This window comes from Palaemon carinicauda, chromosome 16, assembly GCF_036898095.1.
Source record: "Palaemon carinicauda isolate YSFRI2023 chromosome 16, ASM3689809v2, whole genome shotgun sequence".
Lineage (NCBI taxonomy): Eukaryota > Metazoa > Arthropoda > Malacostraca > Decapoda > Palaemonidae > Palaemon > Palaemon carinicauda.
Window position 1 is genome coordinate 16,985,492 of NC_090740.1, and position 14,060 is coordinate 16,999,551.

Below are 14,060 nucleotides of genomic sequence, written 5' to 3' on the forward strand. Positions count from 1 at the left end.
GGCTTCGGCCAAGCGAGTCAGCGAACTTCTCGGTCTCTCGTATGACATCGCCCATTCAAGGGGATGGGGGGAGGTAACGTTCAGCTTCGTCCCTGAGTTTATGGCTAAGACTCAGAATCCTGGAGTAGCGGATCCTCGATTCGACTCCTTCCGGATTTCTAGTCTCCGCTCTGTAACAGATGACCCAGACCATCTCTTATTATGCCCAGTAAGGATTTTGAGGCTATACCTCAAAAGAACAGCTGGAGGCTATACCTCAAAAGAACAGCTGCAGTCCGTCCTCATGTACCAGCACTGTTCGTCAGCACAGGAAGGACTAAGAGGAGGGTCACCAAGAACACCGTCTCTGCATGGATTCGTAGGGTCATTGATCTGGCCTTGAATCCAGATCCTCCTCCGTCACGTCACCCTAGAGCACATGATGTCAGGGACATAGCTACGTTCCTGGCCTTCAAAAGAAATTTCTCTGTGAAGCAGGTTCTGCAAGCTGGGGAGTGGAAACGTCAAACAACGTTCACAGCCCACTACCTGCAAGACGTGACCCTCAGGAGGCTCGATACGTTCTCTATCGGCCCTGTGGTGGCTGCACAACAGCTGGTTTAAAACCTCAAGCTCCTTATTGGACAAGTAGCAGAAGGTTGAGGGCATTGTTACCCGGTCTTAGTCTGCATGAATGAAAAGGTTTGACTGGCCCTTATTCTTTTCTTCATCATCCCCTCTCTTGGGGGAAAGCAGCATCTGCATAGCTGACCTCAAACCACTGCATGTAAACCATGTTCCCTTGTGTTCCTAGTATTAAGTTAATACTGTTACGTCCCCATACCCTAACGAGGTGGTGTTGGGAAAGTCCTAGTCTACAAGTTTCCATCTAAAGAACTTCAGAACAACTTCCTAGGACGAGTCACACTTCTTCATACCTTCACACACAGCTTGCGTAGGCCGTAGTCCTTGCATAGCAAGGTTCTAGCGAGGTTCAGGGGCTCTTTATTTCATGGGTGCTTACACACTCAAATAAAGAGCCCCCGGGCAAAGCCAAAAAGCCAGAACTGGCTGGGACGTCCACTTTTCCTAATGGGGGAGTCACCCCTATTAAATAGCGTGGTTTGTATTCCAGTTACGGAACAAATGAGAAATTCGTAAATAATTTGTATTTTTCCTAACTATAAACCTTAGCTATTTAACCAAACTTGCCCGGCAGCCCTATCCCCCTTGAAGTCCTACCTCCAAGTAAAGTGAGTTCAAGCACAGGTGTGTGAGGGGGGGTGGAGGGGGGGGGCGTAGCAAGCTACCCTCCCCTACCCCCGCTAACTAGCGGTGTGGGTAGTAAACCCTCGTTAAATTTTAATGGCTCGTCATTTCAGCGACGCCAAAAGTAATACCCCTATTAAATAGCTAAGGTTTGTATAGTTAGGAAAAATACAAATTATCTACGAATTTATCATGTTTTTTACCCAAGATTTTTCACTTTGGGGCATAGTTTCCATGGCTGAGCTTTTAAGGATTCAATTGGATTTTGAGTGTAACACAAAAGTCACTTCTCTAACAATTTCTTCTCTGCCATTCTCGTACAAGTTTTTAGTATGAGCTTTATTTTTTTAGATACCATTGATAACAGCTAACTTTCATTGTGCTTTGTGATTTTAATTTTATCTTCTTTGTTGTTTCTTTTTGTATACCATAAAAAAGTTACCATTGATATGCCACTAATGAATAAGGTAAAATGATTTTATAACCTTTATATAAATAAATATATGTCCAAAGTGCATTGGCATTTCCTGGGTTAGTAAATTAGACAGTTTGTTTTTAGGAACTTATCACTGCTAAAAATGAATTTCCTATTAAAGGACAATGGTTTGTATTCATGCAGGAAAAAAATTGCATATATTTACAAATAATGTATATTTTTCCTAACTATGCAAACCTAGGTCCTTTAATTTACACTGCTCACCTCAACCACCCTACAAGAACTAGGTTATGATCGAAGTGAAGGTTACTCTACTTCTACTCGCCAATTACTACTAAGTAAATGGCCATTCCATTTACGCTGAAGTCATACTTGTATTAAACGACTCAGGTTTGTATAAATATTAAAAAATTGTGGTATTATAAGATTGACAATCATCTATGTTGTATATAACATGCAAGCCATAGACATTAAAACTCCAAATTTAAAAAAAATAAGAATTACATTGTCTCGGAGTTCATTATTTTCATATATGTAATTTTTTTATCAACAGATGGTTCCTAATAGCTGTGCAACTCATTCGCTGTTGTCAGTTTTATTGAACTGTTCTGCTCTTGATTTAGGACCAACTCTTTCAAGACTTAAAGTTCTTACTGTTGGCATGGACCCAGAAAATAAAGTAGGTTTACTATAATTTACTTTAATCTGAAAAAGCATTGCCTGTTATTTAATGCTAATTTCTGAGATATAAGTCATATGTTGGGACAAAAACAGAACTTCCAGTGCATTATTTTATTTCATATAATTTTTTGTTTTTCAAAAAATCTAAAATTCTTGTTGATTTTTGTAGGGTTGGGCAATTGGCAACACCCCCGAACTTGCTAATGCACATAATTCCCATTCAGCACCCCAAGCAAGGAGAAGGCCAGATAAAACACCTGGAGTACCTACTAGTAGCAGAGTGTCTAATGCAGAGACATTCCATTTTGTGTCCTATGTTCCTGTCAACGGCCGTCTATTTGAGTTGGATGGTTTAAAACCCTCTCCTATTGACCATGGTAAGCAACAGAGTTACCTTCTTTAACATGTATTACTGTACTTATTGAATTTGATTACTTCAATTAATCTTCCCCTCAATTCATATGGTATATGCCTCAAGGGAGGGCTTGAGAGTAAAAAAAAAAAAGTTGAAATGGCAGTTTCTCTAGATTTTAACTATCATCCCCATTCTATCTATACTTCCTTACTGCCTCTGTTTGCATCCTCTTGCAGTATTACCTTAATCTTTTATTGTTTTTGTCTAATTTACATTATTTGAGAAAGGTATGTATAAGACCTATGATTGTGTTTAAGTGAGATGCCTGCACCTTAGTACTTTTTGTATTTAATTATGAACCTCACTCAATCTGTGTAGCATGTAAATACCAAGTCTGCTATGTGCAGAAAAAATGCGAGGAGTGTCAGAGTAGATCTGAATTGCCAGTTTGTTTACAACTGAAGTGAATGCGAGGATACTGCGCATGTTTGTGGAGAAGTCCTTTGTTAGTATGAAAAATATAAGAGATATTTCTTATATAAATTTATATGATATATACATATAGAATATACAGTATAAGAAATTAAATGTAGAGATAAGATTAAATGTTACTCGTGTAATGATGTATTAGCGCATACTTTTACTTTGCTGAAATAACTTGTGGCGAGTTAGTGAAGCACATTGCCAAACGAAACATGATGCAATTGATTGAGTTTAGTTGAAACTTTATTCACCGCAACAGTGTTCCAAGGGAATCATACCATATGCCATACCATCCTCTTATGTAATGCAATATCATTTAAAAGAGTGCTTACTTCAGTAAATGGAGAGATATTAGGATCCAGACTACCCCACTTGGTCTTCTGCCTCACAGTCTAATTGTCTTATAAAGCAATTATGAGCATAAGGGTCTAAAGGAAGTAAAGGAGATGAGGTTCTGTGAATGGAATTTAAATCTGTAATGCAGTGAACTTTCAGATCTCTTATTGAAAGAAACGCTTCAAAAAACTATCAAAATTGGTGAGTTAGGGAAGGATGGCAAGGGGCGAGTAGGACCAGTAAGAGTTTTAAGAGAGGATTCATCTAGCGATGTCAAGAGCTTATGAAGCTCGATTACTATTGAAAGTTGGCTGATAATGTGAATTGTGTAAAGGTGGAGGATTGTTATTATCTTTATCCCCACCATAATCAACTAACCTAGCCTTCCCAGACTCTTCCCCTGAACTATCAGCAAGTTTCTTTAGGGCTTGCACTGTTAACTTGATCAGCACCCATTACAACGTATTATCGCATGAGAGGTACTATGAGGGAAATATATTTTCACAATGTAATTTGAATCACAGTATTGCTCTTTTAATACACCAAGGGAATGTAGATAATGAATTACCCGAAACAATTCCTGTGCACGCTCCACATAGTACATGCTTAAAAAACTGATCTTGATGTGCAGTAATAAGCAAACATTCTGAAGTAGGGTTTGCCAGCAGCTGGCAACTGAAGAAACGGAGGAGGCAGAGAATGGTTCAGCAGTTACCCCTCACCGCTAGAATGCTTACTCCTTTAATAAGTGCATCTGTTTATTGAAGGGAAGAAAATGGGGAAAGTTTAATATTTTACTGGTAAAGCTCTATTAAGCCGAGCTTTTGGAGAAGAAGCGATATGGACATGAGGAAAGGTTCATAGAAATAAGAAATACTATTAAAGATTTGTGGTATATCCAGTCTGTAGAATTTTATACACTACAGCTGATCAAACAAGATCCTGCCTCCGAAGCTTTTTCGACACCGAAGATTTTATGCACCAGAGGATGCAAACCCGTCTCTTCTGTCCAGCACTGGCTGCATCGTCAGTAGGAAACCTGGTTTTGAGGCTCAAGTAAGAAAGCACATCATTCTCAGCACTTGTGCCTGCAACCAAGGAAACTGCTACTTTTCAATATTAATCTTACCCGATGATCATGTAGCTGTCAACTCCGTTGCCCGACAGAAATCTACGGTCGGGATACGCCAGCGATCGCTTATACAGGTGGGGGTGTACTCACCAGCGCCATCTGTGGTCAGGTACTCCAGTACTTCTTGTCAACAAGACCTCAATTTTTCCTCTGTCGTGCCACCGGCAAGACCTACATGGATACGCTGTTGATTTTGGAGTCTTTTGTTCACGATTTGGTGAAGTATTTGCTCTGAAATTTAGCCTTCGCTGTACAGGAAGCTTTAGCCTTAGCTTAGCAAGCTTTTGGTATTAATTTGATTCATTGGTTAACGATCTTTGCTTTACTTTGGAATTCCCCCTTTGACTACTTCTAGAATTCAAGATGTCTGACACTTCCCAAGTTCCTAAATATAGGCGATGTAGTGTTAGTGCTTGTAATAGGCGTCTTCCGAAGGCCTCTGTTGATCCTCACACCGTATGTTCCAATTGTAGGGGAAATCCTGTCAATTGGAAGATCGATGTGGGGAATGTGCTGGGCTTTCGGAATTCGATTTTAATGAATTCCTCAGATATACTCGTAGGTTAGAGAAGGAGAGAGATAGGAGGAGTTCTTCTCGCTCTTTGGTTATTTCCTCTCCCCATGCCCCTCAACCTTTTCCTTCCCCTGTGGTGGTGACCCCCGAACCTGCTACGAGTGCTCAGCCTGCAATGGCTGATATGTTGCGTGCCATTCAGGCTCTAGGTGATAAGGTGGAGTCGTTGGTTAGTGACCGCAATCAGCTCTTGGCGGATGTCAGAGAGCTGAAAGCGAAGAGTGCAGTGGGAAGTGTTAGTGCTAGTGCTGTGCATAGTGTCAGTGTCAGTGTTGCGCATGAGGATACATCTGTGCGTGCCAGTCGTCCTCCCAGTCCGGGACCTCTTGCAAGCTCCCAAGCCCAGGGGAGAAGCAATGTCGAAGGACCAAAGGGTTCGGCGGGCCTTGATCGGCGCACAGATGTATCCTCAGTGGTTGCGGACGTATCTGCTAAGGATCGTCCCTTCCACTCCCAGACGAATGAGCCCTTACATTCCTCGTCTGTGGAAGAGGTTTCCAGGAGGAAACGGTGGACTAAGGTCTCACGACCGCTTAAGCGTAAAGTCCCTTCAGAGCTAGTCCAACGGCCCAGGTGTAGCCACTGGGTCAGTTCGGACTCGCCGCAGTCATCGGATGACTGCACACCTCCCAAGAGAGGTAGAGTGGTTCCTCAACAGGCCTCTGCTCCAACCACAGTAGACCCTAAGTGGTCCATGCTGCAGACTATGCAGTCTCAGCTTGCGGCTTTTATGCAGGATTATCAGGCAGAGAAGGTTAACATCCCTCCTCCTGTGAGAGCTCCTCCACAGTGGCTCAGTCCTCAGCCCATGCAGCATGCTCTGCAGACCTTACAGCATGAGCCGCATTCCATGCAGCATGAGCCTCATACCATGCAGCATGAGCCTCATCCCATGCAGCATGAGCCTCATACCATGCAGCATGAGCCTCATCCCATGCAGCATGAGCCGCATGCCATGCAGCATGAGCCGCATACCATGCAGCATGAGCCGCATCCCATGCAGCATGAGCCGCATGCCATGCAGCATGAGCCGCATGCCTCACAGCATGCTCTGCATACCACACCGCATGCTCCTCAGCCCACCGCAGACCCTCCCTCACACCGGCCCTCTGCTTTTGTTGTTGCCAGCTCACAGTCTGTCCAGCAGAGGCATGATGATGGATCCGCAGATACGCATGCACCCGTTCTGCAGGATTCAGCCGTTCAGCTTGCTGCTCTGCCTTTGCCTCTTACAACTCTACTGTCGGGTGAGGAGGCTTCTGAGGATGAAGCTGCTCATCTTGATGATCCTCATTCTGATGTTGAAGGACACAAGTATTCGCCACCCTCCTTAGACTTCCGCAAAGTCCTTGCTTTGTTCAGAGAGTTGTACCCTGAACACTTTGTGTCTGCAACCCCTCGTTCTCCTCCCTCCGAGTTTGCTCTGGGCATGCAGCCTACTGCGCCTGCCTTCGCCAAGCTTGTTCTTGCCAGATCTTCAAGGAGAGCTTTGAGGGTTATGGGGGATTGGTTGCAGTCCAAGAAGCAACTGGGAAGGACCTCTTTTGTGTTTCCTCCTCCCAAGCTGGCTTCTAAGTCGGGCGTCTGGTATGCCACGGGAGAGGAACCTGGCTTGGGGGTTCCTGCCTCTGCCCAGGCCGACTTCTCAAGTCTGGTTGACTCTCCCCGCAGGTTGGCTATGAGACGTTCGAAGATCTGCTGGTCCCCTACAGATCTTGATCACTTGTTAAGGGGAGTCTTTCGTGCCTTCGAGATATTCAACTTCCTCGATTGGTGCCTGGGAGCCTTAAGCAGGAAGACTGCCCCTTCTGACAAGGACTCAGCCATGCTGATCATGTCCAGCATGGACAAGGCAATACGGGATGGGTCTGGCGAGCTTGCGGCTTCTTATGTATCAGGGGTCCTCAAGAAAAGGGAACATCTGTGCTCCTTCTTATCTGCTGGTATCACCCCTTGCCAGAGGTCAGAGTTACTTTTTGCTCCTCTGTCCAAGTGTCTGTTTCCGGAGGAATTAATTAAGGGGATGACTGCCTCTCTTCTCCAGAAGGATACGCATGACCTCATGGCTTCTTCTGCTCGTAAGGCTAAGACCTTACCTTCCGTGTCTAATCCTTACCGCCCTCTAGCAGTTGATACTCCTGCTTCCAGGTTCATCCCACCCTTTCGTGGCAGAACCTCCAGCAGAGGAGGTACCCGTGCAGACAGTAACCGTGGCAAGCCCAAGAAGGGTTCCAAGTCCACAAGAGGTAAGTTTTGACTTTCCTCCTCTCCAGACAGCTGTAGGAGCCAGACTTAAGACCTTCTGGCAAGCTTGGGAGAGCAGAGGTGCAGACGCTCAGTCTGTGAAGTGGCTGAGGGAGGGATACAGAATTCCGTTCTGCCGCAATCCCCCTCTAGCTACATCTCCCATCAACCTCTCTCCCAACTACAAGGAGAAGGACAAGAGGCTAGCGTTGCAACAAGAGGTGTCGCTCTTGCTACACAAGGAGGCAGTGGTCATAGTCCGGGACCATCAATCCCCGGGCTTTTACAACCGTCTCTTCCTGGTAGCCAAGAAGACAGGAGGTTGGAGGCCGGTGCTGGACGTCAGTGCGCTCAATGCTTATGTCACCAAGCAGACGTTCACTATGGAGACGACGAAGTCGGTCCTAGCAGCGGTCAGGCAGGAGGACTGGATGGTCTCGTTAGACCTGAAAGACGCATACTTTCACGTCCCCATCCATCCAGACTCCCAACCTTTCCTGAGATTCGTCTATGGAAAGGTTGTGTACCAGTTCCAAGCCCTGTGTTTTGGCCTAAGCACGGCACCTCTTGTGTTTACGCGACTGATGAGGAATATTGCGAAATTCCTTCACTTGGCAGACATCAGAGCCTCCCTCTATTTAGACGACTGGCTTTTAAGAGCTCCCACAAGTCGTCGCTGTCTGGAGAATCTCAGATGGACTATGGATCTGACCAAGGAACTGGGCCTCCTGGTCAATTTAGAGAAGTCCCAGCTCGTCCCATCCCAGACCATTGTTTACCTGGGTATGGAGATTCAGAGTCGAGCTTTTCGGGCTTTTCCGTCGGCCCCAAGAATCAACCAAGCCCTAGAGTGCATCCTGAGCATGCTGAGAAGGAGCCGATGCTCAGTAAGGCAGTGGATGAGTCTAACAGGGACACTTTCATCGCTGGCCCTGTTCATCGAGTTAGGGAGACTCCACCTCCGCCCCCTTCAGTATCATCTGGCTGCTCACTGGATCAAGGACATGACGCTAGAGACGGTCTCAATTCCTGTTTCCGAAGAGATGAGGTCTACTCTAACGTGGTGGAAGAACAGCATTCTTCTCAAGGAAGGTCTTTCGTTAGCTGTTCAGACCCCCGACCACCATCTCTTCTCGGACGCATCAGACTCGGGCTGGGGTGCGACATTGGACGGACAGGAATGCTCGGGAACATGGAATCAGGAACAAAGAACACTCCACATCAATTGCAAGGAGTTGTTGGCGGTTCATCTGGCCTTAATGAACTTCAAGTCCCTCCAGCTAAACAAGGTGGTGGAGGTGAACTCCGACAACACCACAGCCTTGGCTTACATCTCCAAGCAGGGGGGGACTCATTCGAGGAAGTTGTTCGAGATCGCAAGGGACCTCCTCATTTGGTCAAAAGATCGAAGGCTCACGCTGGTAACGAGGTTCATTCAGGGCGATATGAATGTCATGGCAGATCGCCTCAGCTGGAAGGGTCAGGTCATCCCCACAGAGTGGACCCTTCACAAGAATGTTTGCAGCAGACTTTGGTCCCTGTGGGGTCAGCCAACCATAGATCTGTTCGCTACCTCGATGACCAAGAGGCTCCCATTGTATTGTTCGCCGATTCCAGACCCAGCAGCAGTTCACGTGGATGCTTTTCTGCTGGATTGGTCCCATCTCGACCTGTATGCATTCCCGCCGTTCAAGATTGTCAACAGGGTACTTCAGAAATTCGCCTCTCACAAAGGGACACGGCTGACGTTGGTTGCTCCCCTCTGGCCCGCGAGAGAATGGTTCACAGAGGTACTGCAATGGCTGGTCGACGTTCCCAGGACTCTTCCTCTAAGAGTGGACCTTCTACGTCAACCTCACGTAAAGAAGGTACACCCAAGCCTCCACGCTCTTCGTCTGACTGCCTTCAGACTATCGAAAGACTCTCAAGAGCTAGAGGCTTTTCGAAGGAGGCAGCCAGAGCGATTGCTAGAGCTAGGAGGACATCCACTCTCAGAGTCTATCAATCTAAATGGGAAGTCTTCAGAAACTGGTGCAAGGCCAATGCAGTTTCCTCAACCAATACCACTGTAACCCAGATTGCTGACTTCCTGTTACATCTAAGGAACGTTAGATCCCTATCAGCTCCTACGATCAAGGGTTATAGAAGTATGTTGGCAGCGGTTTTCTGCCACAGAGGCTTGGATCTTTCCTCCAACAAAGATCTGCAGGACATCCTTAGGTCTTTTGAGACCTCTAAGGAACGTCGGTTGTCCACTCCAGGCTGGAATCTAGACGTGGTCCTAAGGTTCCTGATGTCATCTAGATTTGAACCGCTCCAATCAGCCTCTTTCAAGGACCTCACATTAAAAACTCTTTTCCTAGTATGCCTAGCAACAGCTAAGAGAGTAAGTGAGATCCACGCCTTCAGCAGGAACATAGGTTTCACATCGGAAACGGCTACATGTTCCTTGCAGCTCGGTTTTTTGGCTAAAAACGAGCTTCCTTCACGTCCTTGGCCTAAATCGTTCGAGATCCCTAGCCTATCTAACTTGGTGGGTAACGAGCTGGAGAGAGTACTTTGTCCAGTCAGAGCTCTTAGGTACTATCTGAAAAGGTCAAAACCTTTACGAGGACAATCAGAAGCCTTATGGTGTGCTGTTAAGAAGCCTTCGCTACCAATGTCTAAGAACGCAGTTTCTTACTACATCAGGCTTCTGATTAGAGAAGCTCATTCTCATATGAAGGAAGAAGACCTTGCTTTACTGAAGGTAAGGACACATGAAGTGAGAGCTGTGGCTACTTCAGTGGCCTTCAAACAGAACCGTTCTCTGCAGAGTGTTATGGATGCAACCTATTGGAGAAGCAAGTCAGTGTTCGCATCATTCTATCTCAAAGATGTCCAGTCTCTTTACGAGAACTGCTACACCCTGGGACCATTCGTAGCAGCGAGTGCAGTAGTAGGTGAGGGCTCAGCCACTACATTCCCATAATCCCATAACCTTTTTTAACCTTTCTCTTGATTGCTTTTATTGTTGTTTTTGGGTTGTACGGTCGGCTAAGAAGCCTTCCGCATCCTGGTTGATTTGGCGGGTGGTCAATTCTTTCTTGAGAAGCGCCTAGGTTAGAGGTTATGATGAGGTCCTTTAGTATGGGTTGCAGCCCTTTATACTTTAGCCACCTAAGAGTCGTTCAGCATCCTAAGAGGACCGCTACGCTCAGTAAGGAAGACGTACTTATTAAAGGCAGAGTAATGGTTCAAGTCGACTTCCTTACCAGGTACTTATTTATTTTTTATTGTTATTTTGAATAACTAATAAAAATGAAATACGGGATACTTAGCTTCTTTGTTAACATGTATACTGGTCTCCACCCACCACCCTGGGTGTGAATCAGCTACATGATCATCGGGTAAGATTAATATTGAAAAATGTTATTTTTATTACTAAAATAAATTTTTGAATATACTTACCCGATGATCATGATTTAAATGACCCGCCCTTCCTCCCCATAGAGAACCAGTGGACCGAGGAGAAAATTGAGGTCTTGTTGACAAGAAGTACTGGAGTACCTGACCACAGATGGCGCTGGTGAGTACACCCCCACCTGTATAAGCGATCGCTGGCGTATCCCGACCGTAGATTTCTGTCGGGCAACGGAGTTGACAGCTACATGATCATCGGGTAAGTATATTCAAAAATTTATTTTAGTATTAAAAATAACATATTTAATTGCCTGGAAAGTTCCATCCTGTTTGTAATGCTAGACGTGCTGTTAATTCTAATTGTCTTGTCTACTCCATCATGATGCTCAATACTATACAGTATTCTAGAAGTTTTATTCTAGCTGTGACCAGGTTGTGGAATGATCTTCCTAATCTGGTAGTTGAATCGGTAGAACTTCAAATGTTCAAACTTACAGCAAATGTTTTTATGTTGAACAGGCTGACTTGAGTCTTTTTATAGTTTATTTATGAAATATCTGTTTTAAAGTTGTTACTCTATAAAATATTTTATTTTGATTGTTCATTAGTTCTCATATCGTTTATTTTATTTCCTTATTTCCTTTCCTCACTGGGCTATTTTTCCCTGTTGGAGCCCTGGGGTTATAGTATCTTGCTTTTTCAATTAGGGTTGTAGGTTACCTAGTAATAAAAATTATGATAATGACCAGCCTCTAAGCAACTTCCATGACCAATCACTGGTCAAGGGAAGTTGCCTCACCATGACCCAGAATCTAGCAAATCCCGAGATGCAAAAGAAATACACTGACTAGGTCCTTTCAGGTGTGAAGGCTGTAACTTTTTGGTGCACCACTCACCAAACCAATAGGCCAACTGGTTGCCTTCTGATTTGCCAGGCATATGGGGCAAGAAGAGATGTTATCCTTGAGGAATACTAGAGATTGTAGCCCTTTCTTGCAGAAGAACATGGAGGTGATAATAGAGAAGGGAAGGAAGATGAGCCCTACAAAGGCAACAGCAGTGAGAGTTTTGAATCCCATCTCGCCTTGAAAATCAGCACTTAAGAAAACTCTGGCAACCTCCAGAGCCTGATCTGAACCTCCAGCCTCTTCCTCCTCCAAGAAGGCATAGACAACATTCCACCTGTTTTGCCCCCTAACCTGTTCCAGTCCAGGAAGGTGACGCTGAAGCCATTCCACTTCTCCAACTGTCATAAGTGGGAGGCTGCATGTCAAATCATTGAGCTATGTGGTAGTGACATGGAGCTAAAGTCTGGGTGGTGGGAGTCCTATGGGATGGATATTGCCCACCTTTCATTAACTTTCACCTTTTCTTCACCGTTGACATTCCAGACCTACCCTACAAAATCACATAAAGCTCTGGCCATAGGATAAGGTGAAAGCAATAGAAGAGAAAAACACAATTGAAGTCGTCCAAGACTGTTCTGCAGGATTATACAGTCTACTCTTCCTTGTGAACAAGTCAACGGTAGACTTGAGACCGGTCATCAACCTCTCTCCTTTCTTCAAGGTTCTTCTCCAGACACCATTAAAAATGAAAACATCATGTACCATGTAGTCTTCCATCATGGAAGAAGCTGAAGGATGAGTGTTTCCAGACATCCATCCATCGTTCGTACAGTCAGCAGCACCTCTTCTTCCATGAGGGAGTATCATAGTTCATAGCCCCATGCTTGGAGCTGTATATAGTGTTCTTCAAGTGTTCACGCTTGTCTCTGTTGTTCCCATGAGAACAGGATTTGTCTCTAGAGGTATCTTGATGATTAGTTGATCCTATCCTCCAGGAGGCAATTACTCCAGGATCAAAACAGACTACTTTGCTTTTACCACAACATGGGGATTGTGATCAATTGGGAAATTTCCAGTCTCATGCCCAAGCAGAGAATAAAGTACCTGGGTATTATTATTATTATTATTATTACTAGCCAAACTACAACCCTAGTTGGAAAAGCAAGATGCTATAAGCCAAGGGCTCCAATAGGGAAAAATAGCCTAGTGAGGAAAGGAAATAAGGAAATAAATAAATGATGAGAATGAATTAACAATAAATCATTCTAAAAACGGTAACAACGTCAAAACAGATATGTCCTATATAAACTATTAACAACGTCAAAAACAGACATGTCATATATAAACTATTAAAAGACTCATGTCTGATCCTGGAGTAATTGCCTCCTGGAGGACAGGATCAACTAATCATCAAGATACCTCTAGAGACAAATCCTGTTCTCATGGGAACAACAGAGACAAGCGTGAACACTTGAAGAACACTATATACAGCTCCAAGCATGGGGCTATGAACTATGATACTCCCTCATGGAAGAAGAGGTGCTGCTGACTGTACGAACGATGGATGGATGTCTGGAAACACTCATCCTTCAGTTTCTTCCATGATAGAAGACTACATGGTACTTGATGTTTCCATTTTTAATGGTGTCTGGAGAAGAACCTTGAAGAAAGGAGAGAGGTTGATGAAAAAATTTGCTCCAACTTTGAACTTTTGAAGTTCTAAACAGAGCAGCAGTGAGAATCTTTCCATTAGTTAATCGTTTCAGCAGACTCAAGGAGGCAGAGCCCTTATTCGTGCACAATCATCCGGCTTGATACTACCAACTTCTTCAGGGACATCTTTCATCATTGGAGAAGCTCGTCCCACAAGGGTATTTCTGCCTTCTATCACCCCAGTGGTGTCTGAATTGTCACTGGTCAGCAACCAGTGATGTCCATTTCCATCTTGCTCCAGTGGAAGAAGTATGGGATGACCTGGCCTTGTGGCTGAACAATGAAAACATCACCAGGAGAACTCCACTCAACTCTCCACCTCCAGAAATGCTGCTGTTCACTGATGAATCCAAGGAGAGAGGGGTTCACATTTAAGGAGCCAAACTGCCTTGGAGATCCACAGAAGAAAAGCAACTGCATTTCATCCTGTTGGAAATGCAAGCAGTGCAACAAGCATTGCTGCTTCCCAACAATTTTTGTTAGGAACCTTAGGAGTATTGATGAGCGACTACACTGCTGTCGCGATTTACGTTGACACACATTGGGGCATTGTTTCACAGACCATTTTCATATTGGCCAAGCAGGTTTACACCGGAGAAGCTGACATC

General features: G+C 44.7%; 1 protein-coding gene across 2 annotated transcripts in view; it reads left to right on the top strand.

Moving 5' to 3' along the window:
* caly (ubiquitin carboxyl-terminal hydrolase calypso) overlaps nucleotides 1-14,060 on the top strand; it is a 128,927-nt gene that overhangs the window by 31,084 nt on the left and 83,783 nt on the right. For both annotated transcript variants that reach the window (XM_068389622.1, XM_068389623.1), the window contains exons 4-5: nucleotides 2,238-2,363; nucleotides 2,535-2,742. In XM_068389622.1, the coding sequence (XP_068245723.1) occupies nucleotides 2,238-2,363; nucleotides 2,535-2,742 (334 nt within the window). The remainder of the gene's footprint in view (nucleotides 1-2,237; nucleotides 2,364-2,534; nucleotides 2,743-14,060) is intronic.